At 52.8% G+C, this 17,042-nt stretch overlaps 8 protein-coding genes across 8 annotated transcripts; 3 read left to right on the top strand and 5 right to left on the bottom strand.

The window, feature by feature from the left end:
- Positions 1-1,461: 1,461 nt before the first annotated feature.
- On the top strand, positions 1,462-4,007 carry NCU08349 (hypothetical protein; the record flags this gene model as incomplete). The annotated part of the gene is made up of 4 exons (XM_960159.1): positions 1,462-2,913; positions 2,989-3,636; positions 3,732-3,892; positions 3,947-4,007. The coding sequence occupies 4 exons, from the start codon at positions 1,462-1,464 to the stop codon at positions 4,005-4,007; spliced, it is 2,322 nt and encodes a 773-aa protein (XP_965252.1).
- A 1,772-nt stretch (positions 4,008-5,779) lies between these two features.
- NCU08350 (hypothetical protein) lies at positions 5,780-7,333 on the top strand. The gene has a single exon (XM_960160.2). It carries the CDS (start codon positions 6,192-6,194, stop codon positions 7,095-7,097), a length of 906 nt encoding a protein of 301 aa, XP_965253.1. The 5' UTR covers positions 5,780-6,191; the 3' UTR covers positions 7,098-7,333.
- Positions 7,216-8,016, bottom strand: NCU08351 (hypothetical protein). Its single transcript, XM_960161.2, has 3 exons — positions 7,835-8,016; positions 7,658-7,719; positions 7,216-7,589 (listed from the first exon to the last, which is right to left on the bottom strand). Exons 1-3 carry the CDS (start codon positions 7,883-7,885, stop codon positions 7,436-7,438), a joined length of 267 nt encoding a protein of 88 aa, XP_965254.2. The 5' UTR covers positions 7,886-8,016; the 3' UTR covers positions 7,216-7,435.
- Positions 8,017-8,148: 132 nt separating this feature from the next.
- On the bottom strand, positions 8,149-10,277 carry cys-9 (cysteine-9). The gene is made up of 3 exons (XM_960162.2): positions 9,776-10,277; positions 8,878-9,696; positions 8,149-8,815 (listed from the first exon to the last, which is right to left on the bottom strand). The coding sequence occupies exons 1-3, from the start codon at positions 9,855-9,857 to the stop codon at positions 8,712-8,714; spliced, it is 1,005 nt and encodes a 334-aa protein (XP_965255.1). The 5' UTR covers positions 9,858-10,277; the 3' UTR covers positions 8,149-8,711.
- A 263-nt stretch (positions 10,278-10,540) lies between these two features.
- On the bottom strand, positions 10,541-12,009 carry NCU11325 (alcohol dehydrogenase). Its single transcript, XM_001728135.2, has 4 exons — positions 11,810-12,009; positions 11,606-11,741; positions 11,233-11,544; positions 10,541-11,172 (listed from the first exon to the last, which is right to left on the bottom strand). The coding sequence occupies exons 1-4, from the start codon at positions 11,840-11,842 to the stop codon at positions 10,640-10,642; spliced, it is 1,014 nt and encodes a 337-aa protein (XP_001728187.1). The 5' UTR covers positions 11,843-12,009; the 3' UTR covers positions 10,541-10,639.
- A 119-nt stretch (positions 12,010-12,128) lies between these two features.
- NCU08353 (mRNA 3'-end-processing protein yth-1) lies at positions 12,129-13,639 on the top strand. The gene has a single exon (XM_960163.2). It carries the CDS (start codon positions 12,449-12,451, stop codon positions 13,400-13,402), a length of 954 nt encoding a protein of 317 aa, XP_965256.1. The 5' UTR covers positions 12,129-12,448; the 3' UTR covers positions 13,403-13,639.
- NCU08354 (hypothetical protein) lies at positions 13,558-15,588 on the bottom strand. Its single transcript, XM_960164.3, has 2 exons — positions 15,411-15,588; positions 13,558-15,348 (listed from the first exon to the last, which is right to left on the bottom strand). Exons 1-2 carry the CDS (start codon positions 15,441-15,443, stop codon positions 13,840-13,842), a joined length of 1,542 nt encoding a protein of 513 aa, XP_965257.1. The 5' UTR covers positions 15,444-15,588; the 3' UTR covers positions 13,558-13,839.
- A 270-nt stretch (positions 15,589-15,858) lies between these two features.
- Positions 15,859-17,041, bottom strand: NCU08355 (hypothetical protein). The gene is made up of 4 exons (XM_960165.2): positions 16,981-17,041; positions 16,776-16,878; positions 16,548-16,694; positions 15,859-16,471 (listed from the first exon to the last, which is right to left on the bottom strand). Exons 1-4 carry the CDS (start codon positions 17,017-17,019, stop codon positions 15,915-15,917), a joined length of 846 nt encoding a protein of 281 aa, XP_965258.1. The 5' UTR covers positions 17,020-17,041; the 3' UTR covers positions 15,859-15,914.
- Position 17,042: the final 1 nt, after the last annotated feature.

The raw sequence follows: 17,042 nt of genomic DNA, 5'->3' as shown, positions 1-17,042 counted from the left end.
AAGCAGCATCCATGGAGTAGGGGATCAGGGGCGACAACTTGCATATAGTTTGTTGAAGCTATATGTGCGGACTTTACGGTAGAATAACTCGAGATCCTGTTACGTCAGTGATTTAATGTACACAGAATGATATCTGACATACGCCTCCTCTTGGCAACCCATTTCACACTCTGACACTCAATCCAGGTGACTACAATAGCCTACATTAAGAGGACACTCGGGTCCCAATCTTCTGGAAACGGATATCTTCTTAAAACCTGCCTGGGAGCGATATCACTGTTGACTTATTGAGACAGCTATAGTGTTATTTGATCGAATTATGTAGCCAATTAACTGGTAAACATAGGATGGTCTACAAGGTATCACAGCCCTGGGGGGTCTTTATGCCGAAAGCTGCTCGATGCCGAAAGAAAAAAAAACTATATATCTCATACGGAAGTCATGTAACTCGTGGAGTCATGCGTTTGTAACTTGTATTTCAATGGTTCCTAACTACCCTGCTCACCTGGCTGGATCTACATGCTTGTTCGAACTACTTCACAAGACAGTCAAGATGGTGAGATTGGCGAGAAGCGATGGGAAGTCACGGACCGGGTCATCCAGTTCAGTTCTTTTTCTGCATGTTGCCAGTTTAAGAGCGCAGTTCTTTGAAATGGTGCGTTTGGTCATGGCCCGTTATGTCTCTATCAAGGTTGGTCTAAATCTACAACGGGCAACACCACCTCTTGATATCAAGGTTTGTTTTCGATCACCTACACCCTACTTACTATTGTCTCCCCCCTTTCCAAAGCCTGTTACAGTTTTGAGGCATGATTATTATTGGAAATCGAGTCTCCAGTTGGATTGTAGCCCCAAGCGAGCAGCGTAAATGGCAAGTCTTACACTACCATTGCATGCATGTGATCATGATAAGAACTACGAGCTTGTCCCCTTCCATACAGACCAGACGACCTTGAACCAACGCTCAGTTGCGACAAGATGAAAGGTTACGGAATCCCATCGCGGTCTGTCAAGGGGACTCGCAGATTGCACCTTCCTCCTCTTTGCGGCTTTGGCAGCGCGCTCCTTCCATCGTTCGCCTTTCCCAGCGCGTTTCAACCCCTAACGCGCAGACCCAAGCCGCGCTCCTTCCTTCTCAGAGCATCCAACCAGAGCGCCTTCCCACCCAATCAGGTTGGTTCTGAGCCAGAGAGCAGTGCCCAAGGTCTGGTCTCCTTCTCCCAGCTTTTCAACTTTACAACAACTTCGCAAGAGCAACTGATCATCAACTGCAACTCGTTTTTGTCTGAACCAACGCTGTCAACCATCGCAAGAACCATCCAAGCACACTGCAAAGCATTTTCTTCTTGAACTGTTTTCAAACCATCATCCGCAACCAAGTCAACTTCCACCGCACTTGTCATTCATCATCTTGACCCATCGCGCTTGCTCATCCAACATCTATCAAGCAACATCAACAACATGACGACCTCGACCAACTTTGGCGCTTTCACCAGCTACCTCATCGGCAACCATCATATCAACGAGCCTACCATCAACCACATGCCCGCTTCGGTCAAGTCTGCAGGCTCGACCGTGTCGTCGCTGCCCAGAGAGCGCTCCATTACTCCGAGACATGTCTTCACCAGTCTCGACGAGGCCCATCAAGCCATCACCACCAGAGCCGCAAAACAAGCCGCACACCTTACGGATAACGGCGCTCACTCTGCCTTGATCCCTGGCAAGCCATCTGCTGGCTCTTCTGTCAATGCCGTCTACTCCAAGTCGACCACCGACGCCGACGAGCATTCCGCCACCGAGTCCCACCGCTGCCCGACTCATGATGGCTTCTCCCGCGGACGTCGCATCAGTCCTACACACTTGCGTCGCCGTTCATCCAGTGTTCCTGACTTCAGCACTCGTACCCCTCCCTACCCTGATTGGGAAGAGATGACTCCGGCTGCTCGCGCCAGTTATCACATCGCAAAGGACCCTGTTGACAACCACACTCCTGACAACTCCATCAACACACCTCGCGAGACTGGAAGCACCGTCGAAAACATCGTGGATCAGTACCTACCTTCGGCCACCATTGACTCTTCACCCTCAGCCGACGGCCAGCACAACCAATCCAACAATGATGCAAGTGTCCACCACTCCTTGGACAATGGAGAGACCGTCGAGCCTCCTCAGACCCGAGAAAACATCACCTCTGTCCCCTTTGGCTGTACTTCAAAGCTTTATCGCATTCATGGATCCCCTCCTCGGATTCCTCAGCCGCCAGTCCCTGCAGTCAATCCCTCAGTGATCCGTGCCAACCTCCCAGAGGACCATACCAGCACCCCAGAGTGTCATAACAACATCTTCCGGGAACACTCCTGGTCAACCATGTCAACTGCGAGCTCTGTCGACATCGAAGACCTTCTCGATAATCGCGACGAAAACAATGTCAGAACATTTGCAACTTCCAGGAAGGGTAACCATTACGTCGAAGCCAGCCGCCACGATTCAAACAACAACCAAGCGGCTCGTGGGACTACCACCGGCAGTGGCGCGTTGTCCAACGCAGCCTTCTCGACAGGCGGTCATACAACAGACTCTGACGACGATCCATTCAAGTACGACCGCGGATCATATACGGTCTTCCTTCAGCCATCTCAGGAAAGAGAAGTCAGTGCTGCGCTTCACCGTGTCAGTGGCGTCAGCACCACTTGTACCAACAAGACTGACCACACTGGCCATGCATCAGCCACGCGTGGCCCAGTTGGCTCTGCGGCACCTCCCATGCGTCCTTCAAATGGGCTCACATATTACAGCTCCGCCCAGAGAGATAACAACATTCCCAACAAACGTATCATGAAGAAACTCGATCTAAGATCTTATCCTGCCCAACACCTTGCATGGGACGACGAGTTTGATGAAGAGTTTGACGAGGTGAGAGAATTTGTCCAGTCACATGTTGGATCTGATCCTTCGCCTCTTCAGTTTGCTAACCGTGCTCTTCAACAGAATCTCGATGCTGTTAAGACCGACGGAGGTGATTGGGAGACAGTCGGGTCGAACCTCGATGCTGTTAAGAGCGATGGAGAGGAGTGGGAGACAGTCGGTTCCAGTGTTGGACAGTTCAACAGCCATCGAGCTTATGCGTCCGGGACTGGCTTTGGCACTCATTTCGGCCTGAGGACCACAGGAAGCAGCATTGCAGACTACTCTGACGCCTCAAGCCTCGCTGAAACCTTTGGCGCTTTTGCATCAACCGAAAAGATTATGCAACATCCGATGAATGGGAAGTACGACAACTACGTCATTCGGACACTCAAGGGTGACAACCGCCCAGTCTTCCTTCCTCAACCAAGGATTCATCGAGTTAACGGCTATCCCCAAGATTCATGCCGACTATTTGACCAAGCCACGACATCCAGCAGCCAGGGCTCATCGACAAGAGCATACTTGGCCGAGAAACTCACTGCCCCGTTCCGTTCTCTGACCTCCAACAAGAACATCGATGGGAGACATCCCTATAGGAGCAATCAATCCGGCCCGGACAGCGACAAGCAACAAAGAGACCATGGCTTGAAACTAGCTGAACTCCCACCGCAAACTCCCCGAGCCCACGATTCTCTTCAAACCGATAAATCGTTCGGCCCGGAATCGCCAGTTCAATTCAGCTTTCCATTGATACCCTTGGAAGAGGCCGCAAGGTTGCAGGCAATGAAGCGACGAAGCGACGCGAATGACCACACCTTTCAGAGCAGTACTCGGACACGAAAGGACAGTCTTGTATCTTGCATTTCGTGGAAGGCATCCAACAAACTGACGAAGAGAGTGGCGCCCTCCACTCCGCATACCCTGCCGAGAAAGCCATTGCCCACTCACTGTCACGAGCCTGTCTCCAACCACCGCCTTTCAATCCGTATGTATGACCCTGGCTCGACATATCAGTTCCACGTGCTGACATTTTTTGAAGAAAACCAAGTTACCAGCAAGGGGCGGAAGGCAACTCGTTTGTCAACCTTGAGCAGCGCTAGCCCACCAGCCCCTGGTAGACCAGTGTTTCCGCGGTCTTGTCGAAACCCTTTCAGCTCTGCCCACGGCTCAACTGGGAGTGGCTCAAGCTACAGATGTTCATGGGGCATTCCATTCGAGCGTCCTCACCTTTGGGGAAAAGATAAAAGAACTTCGCGCGTTGATGGTGAAGGTTCATATCTCCACCACATCGCCAATCTGAACGTAACTGACCCTTTCAGACTTGACGAAGAGGACGGCTACCTCTCCTGGGAAGCGCGACGCCGCCAAAAACAATTCTTCTGGTTTTTGTGTTTCCTCTGCGTCTTTCCGTTCATGGCGCCCCTCGTCTATAAAGGAACGTTTGACACGACACTGGCATGGTTCACCAAAGGAGAAGTCGGCAGCCTAAACCATCGCCAACGCCGGAAAGTCTTGATTTTAGGGAGCGTCATCTCAATGCTTTGGCTGTGTGGCATTGCAGTCCTCGCAACGCTCTTAGCCACCCGCGCGAAGAATGATCGTCCTTGAAAACACCCATCTCATGCATTCTGAGACTCAGATATCAAACCGCCACTTTTGATTTTTCGCGCATCTCGCAGCCATACCACTGTCATTCAAAGAACAATCCATTCTTGTGTAATTTCTTTTGCAATGAGAGCTGAAGGATGAATGGCATAAAAGCGATTGCTCTTTCTGTCACTCGTTTGAAGGGATTTGGAGTTTGGTGTTTCGGCACTGGAGAGCAACAGTTTTTTCTTAGATTCGGGTCTGCGGTGGAATATGTGGTGGCAGTGGACTTTTGCTTCAAGTCTTGATTCTGTCTTGATTATGTCCATTCTTTATTTGTATTTTTGGAGTATTGGTGTTGGCTTTTGGTGTTGGTCTTGTCTCATTGTGCGTGGATGAATTCGGCATAGGGTAATTCATCAGTACCAGTTTGGGCGTTTGCGTAGAAGTATGGATAAAGACGGTTGTGGTGGAGTTTTTTGGTCTTGGTTTTTTTAGCATTCACCTTGTTCTGTTTGGTCTTGTTCTGGTCTAGTTCTAATTTCGTCTGGTGTTGCGTGGAGATAGAGGCTCGGTATGGAGTACTTTCTGATTGACTGCGGCAATCGGCACGATAAAGATGGTTTTGTTGGAAGATGAATGGAGATGAACGCCGGGTGAGAGTAATCACAACGGTCGCTGTTGGGATAATTGAGGACACGAATTAGAAACGGAGTCTGGAGTTTAAGAATGATACGCGTGCTTTGTCTCGAGTGAAAACAACTTTTGGGTGATCTCATAATTCTTTAATAAGTGCGCAGCACACCATCCAGTCTGGTGAAAATTGGTGGAAAACTGAACCTTAGTTTCTCGCCTTGTGGTATAACTCCGTTTTTCCCACACAAAGCTGTTGGAGCCCACAGAAACAGCAACTGGCGATGCAACATACTAACCTAACTCGGTAAGATGTAAACAAAGCCCCTTTCTGTGCTGGCGACTTCAGCTGAGGCAACTCCCTCGGGTTCACTTTCACAACCCTTGTTGCTCTTCATAGCATCTGTCGGTTGGTATGTTTAACGATGTAGCGCTAGAGATAAGAGAAATGAGTGTGAAGGACAGTCACAAGGGAAACAGCAGTCGGAAGACCTGTGAAACATCAAAAGTCGAATTATTTTGGCAATTCGTTTTCTCGTAAGCTTCCGTAGTGTAGAAAGTGCGCACCCCGCACCCCGCACTTTTGCTTCGCTTCGATAGCAGCGATGATCATTTCTCGCTGGAGTCGACCAACGGGACACAGGGGTCAGGGCGCTAACATCAAGCTTCCCAGCACCTGGCTTGGCATCACCATACCCCATACCATGTTTGCTCTCCGCAAACAACTACAACACCAACGACAACCCAAACTTGATCCGCAACCGTTCTGGCGACGATAAACCGGGGTGAGGTACCAAGGACTATCATTGTCGCGTTGGAAACCTCATTGTCAATCCTAAAGCCACGTCTATCTCGAGCAGATCCACCTCGAATTACACCACCGAGTCGGTTCACGCATAACATCCACCACCTGCTACATAAATACCTGTACCTAGATTCAAGCGACCCGAGCATTTCGCGAACCACAAGCTCTATAACAAGAGAGTCTCGTCATACCCTCGGCCAACCATTCTGAAAACAATAACCCGCGGGTATCAATCAACCAACCAACCAACCAGCCCGCCATGTCTTTCCTCTCGATCTCACCACCACCGACCCCTTCCGGCCCCGTCCCCGCCGGTCTCATCAATCCCGGCATCCTCGCCCCCTCCTCACTCGTAGCACTTCTCTCCGCCCTCCTAAACCCGCAAACCGGCTCCCTCATACACGTGGTCCAATCCCTCTCCGTGCTCCTCTCCGCCTCCGCCACGGGCGCCTCCCTCTCCCTCTCCTTCTTTCTGGTGCCTCGCCTTCTCGAGTCGCCCACCCCGCTCATGCTCACCCAGTGGCGGCGCACCTACGAGCAGACGTTTTCCACTTTGAACCGGGCCGGCGCCGCCGCGGCGTTGGGCTATCTCTTGCTGGCCTGGCGTTTTGGTGTTCGGTATTCTTCGGAAATCGTGAGTGGTGGGAGAGGGATGCAAGCGTTGAAGTTGGTGAAGAGGGGGAGAATGTACGCTGTCGCTGGAGCGCTGTTGGTGTTGGGTATGGCGCCGTATGGGTGGGTGGTGCTCGGAGGGGTGGAGAGGAGGTTGGTGGCGAGGGCGGAGGCGGTGGAGAGGGCTATGAGGCAGAAGGGAGTGGATGTGGAGGTTGGGGAGTTGGGCGGTGGTGGGAGTAGTGGGGGGCTGAAGAGGAGGCAGTCGGTCAGGGGAAAGGGTATGGAGAGGGAGAAGGGGAGGGAGGGTTGTGGTAAAGATGGTAAGGGGAAGGGTAAAGAAAGAGAGAAGGAAAGGGAAAGAGACGTAGAGGAGGAATATTCTTATAGGGAAGGTGACGATGCGGTTGGCTTGGGCGAAAAGGTGGATATGAAGGCTGTGGAAGTCGGGGCAAAGTATTGGGTTGATCAATGGGGTGTGTTGAATCTGGGCAGAGCAGCGATGATAGCTGCTTCTGCGGTTATGGGATTGAGTGCTTCGCTATGGAACTAGAACCGGGCAGAATGGATGAATCGAAGCTGTTTGGTTGGCAAGAGACGTGAAAGAGGATTGAGCCTACGGGATGTTGAAGCGTCACTTGGAAGAACAATTTGGATGGACGATCACAAGCTTGGTAGCATCGAGATAAGCAGAATAGTGAAATAGGGTTTCCATTTGGGTTCATACCAATAAGTCAAATGCTATGCGTCTCTTTCGTGCAACGAAATTGGCTCTCAAAACTGCCATGGTCCTGTCAACCCTCTTTAATTTCCACCTTGCCTAGCGAACATCCACCGGGGTATCTTCCCTGGCTTCCAAACCATCACCTCTTAGGCATTTCCCCTCACATCTCACTTGGAATTTCCAGAAGAGCCGGAGCCAGAGCCAGAACCAGAGCCGGAGCTCGAGTACGAGTTACCACTGGGCGAGGTGTACGTGGAAGATCCACTGCCGCTGTTGTAGTAAGTGCTACCGTTCGGGTTGCTGTAGTAGTAGGATCCATTACTGTCAAGTTGTTGGCCAAATGATTAGTCGCTCCACTTCCCCAGAGAGATAGTCAAGGTCTTTCTTACGTGTTGGAGTAGTGATACGCATTGGATCCGTTGCCGTAGTCACGGGCGCAGTAGTGGTTACCCTACAGCAAGTTAGTGTCTCAGCGTTGCTAGTTGCCTCTATACTGGGCTGGAGATTGGCCAATCCGGCGGAATGAAGGAGACGTGAGCGACAGTGAAAGAGTATCTACACCATACCTGGCTGTTGGTGCCATGGCCCTTGTAGCTGTATCCGTTTCCGCTAGACATTTTAAGGAGGATGTGATTATTGATCAAGTTGGAAGAAGGGGAAGATCGAGTTATGGCTGGTTTTTCTGCAGCGTCTGCCGGTTAAGGTCAATTGAGAAATTGGTGTTCGCGATGGAGAACAAGAGGAAGAAGAGGGAGCAGAACAGAGGGAAGAAGCCCTCTTTAAATAGAGATCAGACCTCTACGCCAAGTGAGGGGAAGCACCTGACATTTCTGCGATGATCCCAGAACAGCTTCCTGCCTGTTCCAACAAACACTTGAATAACTAGTAGGTTGTTCGCATTGCGATACGACTGAAGAAAGGTGATGCCAGTCAAACAGATAACCATTTTCTTCTGTACCTAACCCACACTTGCGCGGGAGGCCCGCATGGCTTTCAACGCTAAATTTTTATCCCATCCACATAGCCCGGGGCGCTAGTCAGACCGTCGATTTGTAGACCTGACGAGTACACGAGTTAATGTTAGGATCGATAGAAGTCTCTTGAGCTTGACGGCTGTTCCTCCTTCGTGTGACAATTTGATGTAAGAGAATCACATTATGATCCGTGACTTCCTCGTTAAGGCTGTTAACTTTTAAGTGCTTCCGTGGGTAGGGGGTCATAGCTCCACAAGGCCAACGAGACCAATCCTTGTTCGCTGGTGTTTTGGTATAAACACTACATATACGAACTGCCCGGGTGCGGCAAAAACCGACATCTCTCTTATATTCCATGGCACATCTAAAATTTCAAGCATTCAAAATTGCCGGCCATACTCTGGGTATCATTCCTGTATTTTCAGAACCAACTTTTTAAGCGAAACGCTGTCTATCCAAGAAATCAACTCTAGAGGTTGCCCTGTACGGCGCTGGTGTCGCGGTGTTCGGCGGGGGTTTCCTCGTGCTCCGACAAAAACTTCTCGGCATCGAGGGCAGCCATGCAGCCGGTACCTATGCATAACAGATTAGCAACTCTTCCAAACCAGGTTCACGGGAGGCAATGGGTTACGTACCGGCACTGGTGATAGCCTGTCTGTACCTCTTATCCTGAACATCACCAGCAGCAAAGACACCCTCAACGCTGGTAAGGGTAGTGCCAGGCTTGGTGACAACATAGCCATCGGCGTCAGTCTCAAGCTGGCCCTTGACGAGGGCGGTAGCAGGATCGTGACCGATGGCATAGAAAAGACCGTTGGCCTCAAGAGTCTCCTCCTTGCCAGTGGTAACATCCTTGACGACCAGGTGGCTCATGAGACCCTTGTCGTCACCCTTGACCTCGACACCGACGGTGTTGAACCTGACAGTGACCTTCTCGTGGTTCAACAACCTATGGGCCATGATGCTGCTGGCCCTCAACTTGTCCTTGCGAACCAACACGGTAACGTGGCTGCCATACTTGGTGAGGTACATGGCCTCCTCAGCAGCGGAGTCGCCACCACCAATGACAACGAGGTGCTTGTTGCGGAAAATAGGAACGGCACCATCGCAAACGGCGCAGGCAGAGATACCGTTCTGCCAGTACTTCTCCTCTCCGGGGAGATGAAGTCTGCGGGCAGAGGCGCCGGTGGCCAGGATGATGGAGTCGGCAGTGTGGTACTCCTCGGGGGACCACTCGGTAGCGTACTTGAAGGGGCGCGCAGAGAGGTCGACCTTGGCAACGGTCTCGCTGATAATTTGGGTGCCGAAACGCTCAGACTGAGCCTTCATCTTGTCCATCAGCTCCTGGCCCATGATGCCATCGGGGAAACCGGGAAAGTTCTCGATCTCGGTCGTGGTGGTGAGCTGGCCACCGGCGGCGATACCATTGGCCATGAAGCCCTCGTAGAGTACAGCTGTACAAAGGGCGAGGAATTGTTAGCGAATTGGTCCTTGTAACCTGACGTCGACAATCGCAATGGCATTGAAACTCACGCTTCAGCTCGGCGCGGGCCAGGTAGATGGCGGCAGTGTGGGCGGCCGGCCCAGAGCCGATGATGACTACTTTGCTGTGCATGTTTCTTTTTGTGACGGCCTGAAGTTCGGCAGGTTGAACCGGAGTGTTTTTCTTGAAGGCGGTTGCGGCAGCAGCGACTGTGAGACCAGATGCGCTGGATCGGAGAGTTCTTCTAAAGGTTGAGGAGAACAGTTTGGCGGTTGGTGGGGTTTTCGAATGGGAAACGGATCTAACAAGAGACAAGATACAAGTGGCGGAAACAGAGCCGGGGATGGTCACTGGATGGAGAATAAGAATCTACGGGAAAGGGAAGGTAACGATTTGATAATCTCTAGATTTCTTTCTCTCCCAATCTGCGATCTTGTCAGACAGTCCAGGCGATGCCAGATCAGGCGCGTTGTTCCGGCGCCATTTTTCAAATCGAGTCGCGATTTCTAATCCCGTATCTAGACCCCGGCTGCCTCAAAAAACGGCCTGGATTTCCATGCTTGGGGGCGAACTCGGAAGGATGGACGCCGTCCATTCGAGGAAACGTCCCTAACGGACCGCCCAGGGTCCAGGGCCATGCCCCTCTGACGTGCTCACCAAAATTCCCACTTAAATACCCACTGCATCCAGCGGGGTCGTTCCGCCTTTTAGAGGCTCCTCGGTTGCAGCTCTATGCAGTCACCGAGGCAGCCAGTCCGCGGGTTGCAGCCGAGGCCCAAAGCAAAAAACAAAGGTCACAATGTGGGTTAGGGTTATCGGTGAAGGTATTTCAATTTCCATCAGATGCCGACGGAGATTTTGTGGTCAACGACACTCGACACGGCACCGGAACCTAGTGAAGCTATCCATAAAATTTACAACCTGCTTTTCCCTTCCTGCTGCGGGACCTGAACTACCACCTTCCCCCAGGTCTCACGACCCCCCAAAGCGATCAATGCATCCGGAATTTTTTCGAGACCGACGAACTCCTTGTCGCTGAACACAGTCGGTTTGAACTTGCCTTCGGCAATCAACTTCATGATGCCCTGCCACACGGTCACCACCGTCTCCTTCTCATGGACAGCGTATTGGCCCCAGTGAACACCGACGAGGCTGATGTTCTTGAGAAGAACCTTGTTCATGGCCACCTTCTCGATCTTGCCGGCAGCGAAACCGACAATCAGGATGCGGCCATTCCACGCAGTACATTTGGTGCTCAGATCTACCAGGCCGACAGGATCGTAGACAATGTCAACACCCTTGCCTTTAGGGGTCAACTTCTTCACCATCTCGGGCCACTTGGGGTCCGTGTAGTCGACGACATGATCAGCGCCAAAGGACTTGGCGACTTCGAGCTTGTGCTTGGTTCCGGCCGTAGCAATGACAGTTGCTCCAAACGCCTTTGCAACTATGTGTGGGATTAGCAACGAAGTAGTTCATCTTCGAGACGGGTATGTATGCCACTAACCTTGGACTGCGGCAAGACCTACACCACCGGCCGCAGCGTGAACAAGGACGAAGTCGCCCTTCTTGACGCCGGCCCGAACAACAAGGGCTCCATAGCTGGTTGGTGCCGTCACAAAGAGGCCGGCAGCATCCACAAGCGACCAGCCTTCGGGAGCTGGGAGGAGGGCCGTCTCCTTGGCTTTGACTTTGGTAGCGTACGCACCCTGGCTAGCTCCAAACACACGTGAACCGACGGGGAACTTGGGGTCCTTGAGGCCGGAAGGGGTGGCGAGAACCACGCCGGCGAACTCGGCACCTGATACCCAGGGGAATGCTAAGACGCAACGTCAGCATACTGAATGCAATGTAAGCGGGACTCAATAAAGAAGCCGCACGTGGTTGATTCTGGTATTTGCCCTGAATCTGAAGAATGTCGAAAAAGTTGGTTGCCGCAGCATGAACTTCAATCAAGTACTCATCTGAAGTAGGTGTAGGGTCTGGAAGCTCCGTGACCCTGAGCTCTTGCGGGCTCTGAGTTAAGGGCTAATGTTAGAACCACGAAATGGGAAGATGTCCTGGATGATCGAGATAGGACATACCTTAACATACTGTGCCACCTGAATGCCTCTCATCTGGGAAGGATACCTGGAGTAATAGAGTGCTTTGTTACACTGGAAAGAAGCAGACGCAGAAACACCGAGTGAGATACACAAGCAGTGAAAGAATGACAACCTATATGATTAAACAAGGGTACAATATGGTTGAACAAATGCCGAATAGCCATCGCGGGGGTGACCGCTAGCCCAGTGTAAGGGAAGCCGAGGTAGCCCAGACCGGGATAGCTGATCTCTGATTGGTCACTCACCTTGCATCTCTCGGTGAGTCCACGTCTTATCGATTTCCAACAATCGATTTGCGACTTGTTGCACTCTTTCTCTCCAAACTCTCAACCACACCTTGCTTCAATTTTTTGAATGGCGCAACCTGCTGTGCGAACTTCTCCCGACCAAAGCCGAATTTGAAACTGGGCAAACGCAGCAAAGAATACGACTCTTGGTTAAGCGTGCATAAACACAAGCCACGCGCATTCTCTAGGCAAGATTCATTACGACTGGTCGCCCAGCTACATACCTCTCCGAACCGATCGTGAACCGCTCGCGACAAAACAAGCCTACCCACCTTGAAGCCCGAATCGCACCGGCGAACCACCTTTTTCCCCCCCTCACACATCCGCCGAGATGGCGACAACAACACAGACAACAACAAACTCCCTCCCCTCTGGGGCAGGAGGACCGCAACAACTCGTCACTCAGATGCTCAACCACACCGCGCCACACTATACCTTCTCCTTCACGCCCTTCCTCCAGCGCACGTACCAGCACTCTCTCCCCGCCGACCGACCCATCTGCAAAGCCTACGCCTCAGGCAACTGCCCCCTCAAATCCCACTGCCCCGAGCGCCACGTTACCGCGTCGTCCCAAAACACCCATGGCGGCGGTAACACCTTCAGCGGCGGCTTCGGCTCGCTAGTCTGCAAGCATTGGCTGCGCGGCCTCTGCAAAAAGGGCGAATCGTGCGAGTTCCTGCACGAGTACAACCTGCGCAAGATGCCCGAGTGCAATTTCTTCGTCAGGAACGGGTACTGCAGCAACGGGGACGAGTGTCTGTATCTGCACATTGATCCGCTGTCGAGATTGCCGCCGTGCCCGCATTACGAGAGGGGGTTCTGTCCGCTGGGACCGCGATGTGACAAGAAGCATTTCCGGAGGAAGCTGTGTTTGTATTACCTGGCGGGCTTCTGTCCGGATGGGAAGGGCTGCAAGGAGGGCGCGCATCCGAGGTGGACGGCGGATAAGGATATGGAGAAGCCGAGGGCGAAGGGGGAGGGAGATCAGATGCTGCTGCAGCAGCAACAGCAGCAGCAACAACAACAACACATGGGCGATGCTAATGGTATGGGTGGTGGAATGGCGCAGGCGACGGGCGCGAATGAGTATATGGACCGAGAGAGGGAGCGCGATCGGGATAACAGGGAGAGGGAGATGATGATGCAGGGACGCGATAGGGACGGTGGCGGGCATGATCGCCATAAGGATCGCTTTGGAGGCGGAGGAGGAGGAGGAGGAGGAGGCAGAGGCCGAGGAGGATGGAGGGGAAGAGGAAGGGGAGGATTTAGGGGTAAAGGTCATTAAGAGAACATTGGTCCCAAAGCGGCCAGGGGAGGTCAAATGGTACATGAACATAGCGACATATTTAGGCTAGTGCTCGGACGATGAGAAGGCCCAGGAATCCGGTAGTAAAGACCAGGTATGCATCACGGAATAAGGAATAGGTCACGGCGCAAAGGCAAGGTTATATCTAGTGTATTAGCTGTAGGTCAGGTTTACATTCACAGGGTTTGTGAGATTCTTATAAAAATTGCTAGCTTGACAGTTTTGAGGAGCTGTGATCTGTATGTTCTTCCAAAATAGACTGAGAGGGACGAGATCCCAAAACATGAACGCCGCTCCCTACCTAGGACACCCGTAACCAAATGATAATCAACCCACCGTCTGAGATGCTATGGCATATGCCATTCTTGTCGACACTGCCTTCTTTTGTACTCTTCCAAACTATTCCCATGAAGACTTTACTCCATCGGCACCGCAACAAACAACTCATTCGATGTGCGGGCCCCAGTCCCCACCTCCTCCTCATCCCCATTCTCGCTTCCCATAGACCTCACCGAGCCACCCGACCTTGGGCTATTAAACGAGCTATGACTCGACTGCCACGCCGCCAGCTCGTCCACCGTCCGGATACCCATCATCCACGCCACCAGCCCGCGCGGCACCCAGCGTCCGACAAACCCATACACGCTCGCGCCGAGGCCGACGCGCACAGTGCCCTTGGTAATGGACCCGTCAATCACGTCAAAAACAGCATTATGCAGCTCCCGCAACGAGCTGCCGCGCATCCCGCGGATGCGGCCCGTGCTAATGGCCGAGCTCGACTGGGTGACAAAATTCTTGCCGTAGGCGTGGCGGGCCGAGTCGGGCCAGGGCAGCAGGGACTCGGCGTCCTGGGGGTTCGCTTCCAGCGCGCGCAGCGGGACGCCCTGAGAGTTCCGCTCCTGCCAGTGTTCACGCGCGGCCGAGGCGGGCGTGAAGCCAGCGAAGTCAAAGGTACCGAGCTGGATGTGGGTGACAGGGATGGCGAGCGGGCGGAGCTCGGCGGTCAGGACTTCGGTGAATGCGGAGAGGGCGGAGCACACGGTTGCTTCGGGGGCGTGGAAGGGGGGGTTGATGGAGGAAATGATGGAGGGCGTGCAGACGATGATTTTGGGGCTGTCTTTCTTCTTGTCGCTTCCAGAGGATGATGACTCGGCCGAGGGAGTAGGACCCAGGCGAGCGGTAAGCAGAGGAAGGAAGGCCTGGAGGGTTATGATAGGGTGGAGTAGGTGTGTGTTGAAGAGGTTCGCGAAGCCTGAGGGAGGAATGGTAGCGATGGGCGAGGTCTGGTAGTTCAAAGAGGGAATGAGGATGACGGCCTTGAGGTGCAACCGATGTCGCTTGCTGTTGGGGACTGCCGCATGGGGTGACTGAAGGTAGGTCGCGAAACGCTCAATGGAGGCGCTGGCGCTGAGAGGATCGGTGGTGTCGACGCCCAACGGTCGGATATCGGGGCGTGCTAGATTCTGAATGGCAATATCATCCTCCGGTCCGCTGGATACAATAAAGACGATGAAGCCTTTCCTTTCCAGATCCAGCGCAACTGATCGTGTCAAAGGTAGGTTGGCAGATCCCGCAATGACAACGACATCCATGCGTCCTCCGCTGCGCGCCCGCCTTGCGCGCCTGGTCTTCCTGGCGTGAGCCGAGACTGTGTATGACCGATATAGAATGGATCCGGTGGCTAGGACTATGGCGGTGGTAAGGACTTTGTTTCTTAATACCCAGCTCTCAACTCTATTGTAGAGCGAAATCGGCAGCTCGGCTGAAGGCGCTGGTGGCGGCAGCCGAGGGCGGATCTGTTCTGGTACCCATTGCGAGGTCGCGAGAGTGTGTCTGACGGTCTCGGCAATCTTGTCGACGTTCTCGTTCACGATGTTGGCGACATCTTCAGAGTAGCGCTTGATATCGCCGGGCAGGGACGATAACTATAACCGAACCAGGCCATTGTTAGTGGAGTTCTATGCGGGCACTTTGTATGTTTTCTTACCACGTCCAGAAAAGCCTGGTCGTCCGCAGACATGTTGTTTCAATTATGCGTTTGCTCAAGTCCTGTGAGGTGGCGACAGTGTGATGGTCGACAAGCTCAGTGAACAAGGAGGCGCGGATTGGTAAGTTGGCAGAGTCGAGTGTCGCAGTATATGAATTGCGCCGGACTTGACAGTGCCTCAATAGGAATGATGATGGGGAGAAGCTTTCTTTTATCGCTTCTATCCAACCCTTGCGCACCTTATCAAGCCGAGCTACTGCATAGGTGATGCGCCCTGAGCTAACAAGGTACCCCAGCCTTTACCCCGGCGAGGGGACTCTCCACCACCAACGTCATTCCTGTGACACGCTGAAAAGCACACGCTTTTATAACGCTTTTAAGAATGAGAAATTTGATGACCTATCCGTCTAGCCTAGACCTATCACCAAATCAACATCTCACAAAAGAAGCTTCAACACGTCTTTAGATCTGACCCTAACATCCAAATAGCCCTAAAATCTGACCTCACAACTTCCTAGCAAGCACCCTCAACCTTACATAACTATACATGTACCCTCCCCCCGGCTTAGCGCATACAACCTCCAGCACATCCACCACCTCCTTGACCACCTCCTCCCTCTCCTCCTCGCTCTCCAGTGCCTGCAAAAACTGAGCAGCCATCAATCTCACCCATCCCTCCACGCCACCCACATCGGAATTTGTAGGCCTCCATTCTCTCTCTACCTTTTCCACCTTCCATCCTCCTACTTTCTCCTCCATCATCTGCCTCACCCACTCCTCGTCGGGGAAAAACCAGGGGTCCACCTCCTGTGCCCGCTTCAAACCGACTCTCCTGCCGACAGCGGCCAGTAGCGTGGCCCGGATCTCCGACACGTTGCCTAGTCCGCCCATCTCAAAGGCAAAGACGCCCCCCGGGGCAAGCACGTCGCGGACGCCCTGGAAGAAGACTTCTCGCTTTTCTTCGGGACGCAGGATCCAGTGGAGGGCGGCGTTGGAGAAGGCTTTGCTGAAGCGGACGTAGTGCAGGTGGGTTTTGGTGATGAGTTCGGTTGCGTCGAGAACTACGACAATGTGTTGGAGGGAGAGTGAGTCATACACTTTACGGTAGGAACAGGACAGGACAGTCACATCACTTACCCTCAAACGTGCAGGTGCTTTTCAGATGCGCATTATCCGATGTCTTCTTTTGCGCAGCCTGAATCATGGCCCTGGAGCTGTCCACGCCGTGCAAGCGTCCTCGGCCTCCCTCAAAGACCTGGGCGATCTCGAAATCAAGAACGCCATCTGGAAAGGAAAGTTTTTATCACTTGTCAGTGACGCCTTGTTCGCGAGCGTCATTTTTCCCGGGACGGGGCCAAAACTCACCACCACAACCGATGTCCAGAATCACATCGTCTTTCTGGGGATCAAGCCATTGGACAATCTTCGTGGCCAGCTTGGGGACGAAGGAGGCGGCGGATTGATATGCCTGCGTGTTTCTTGACGGGTCAGCCATCCATTCACATTCAAGCAGAAAGAAATCGGAAAGAGGAAAGAACTGTGGTCATTCAGTGACTGGTCCATTGCTTACCTCTGAGGACCAGTTGTCCTTGTTCTGCTGGGTCGCCATTGTTAAGTGATGGGGGTTGTCGA

Source organism: Neurospora crassa, linkage group I, assembly GCF_000182925.2.
Source record: "Neurospora crassa OR74A linkage group I, whole genome shotgun sequence".
NCBI classification, from domain to species: domain Eukaryota; kingdom Fungi; phylum Ascomycota; class Sordariomycetes; order Sordariales; family Sordariaceae; genus Neurospora; species Neurospora crassa.
The sequence above is the reverse complement of the archived record's forward strand: the minus strand, read 5'-3'. Positions and strand labels throughout refer to the sequence as shown.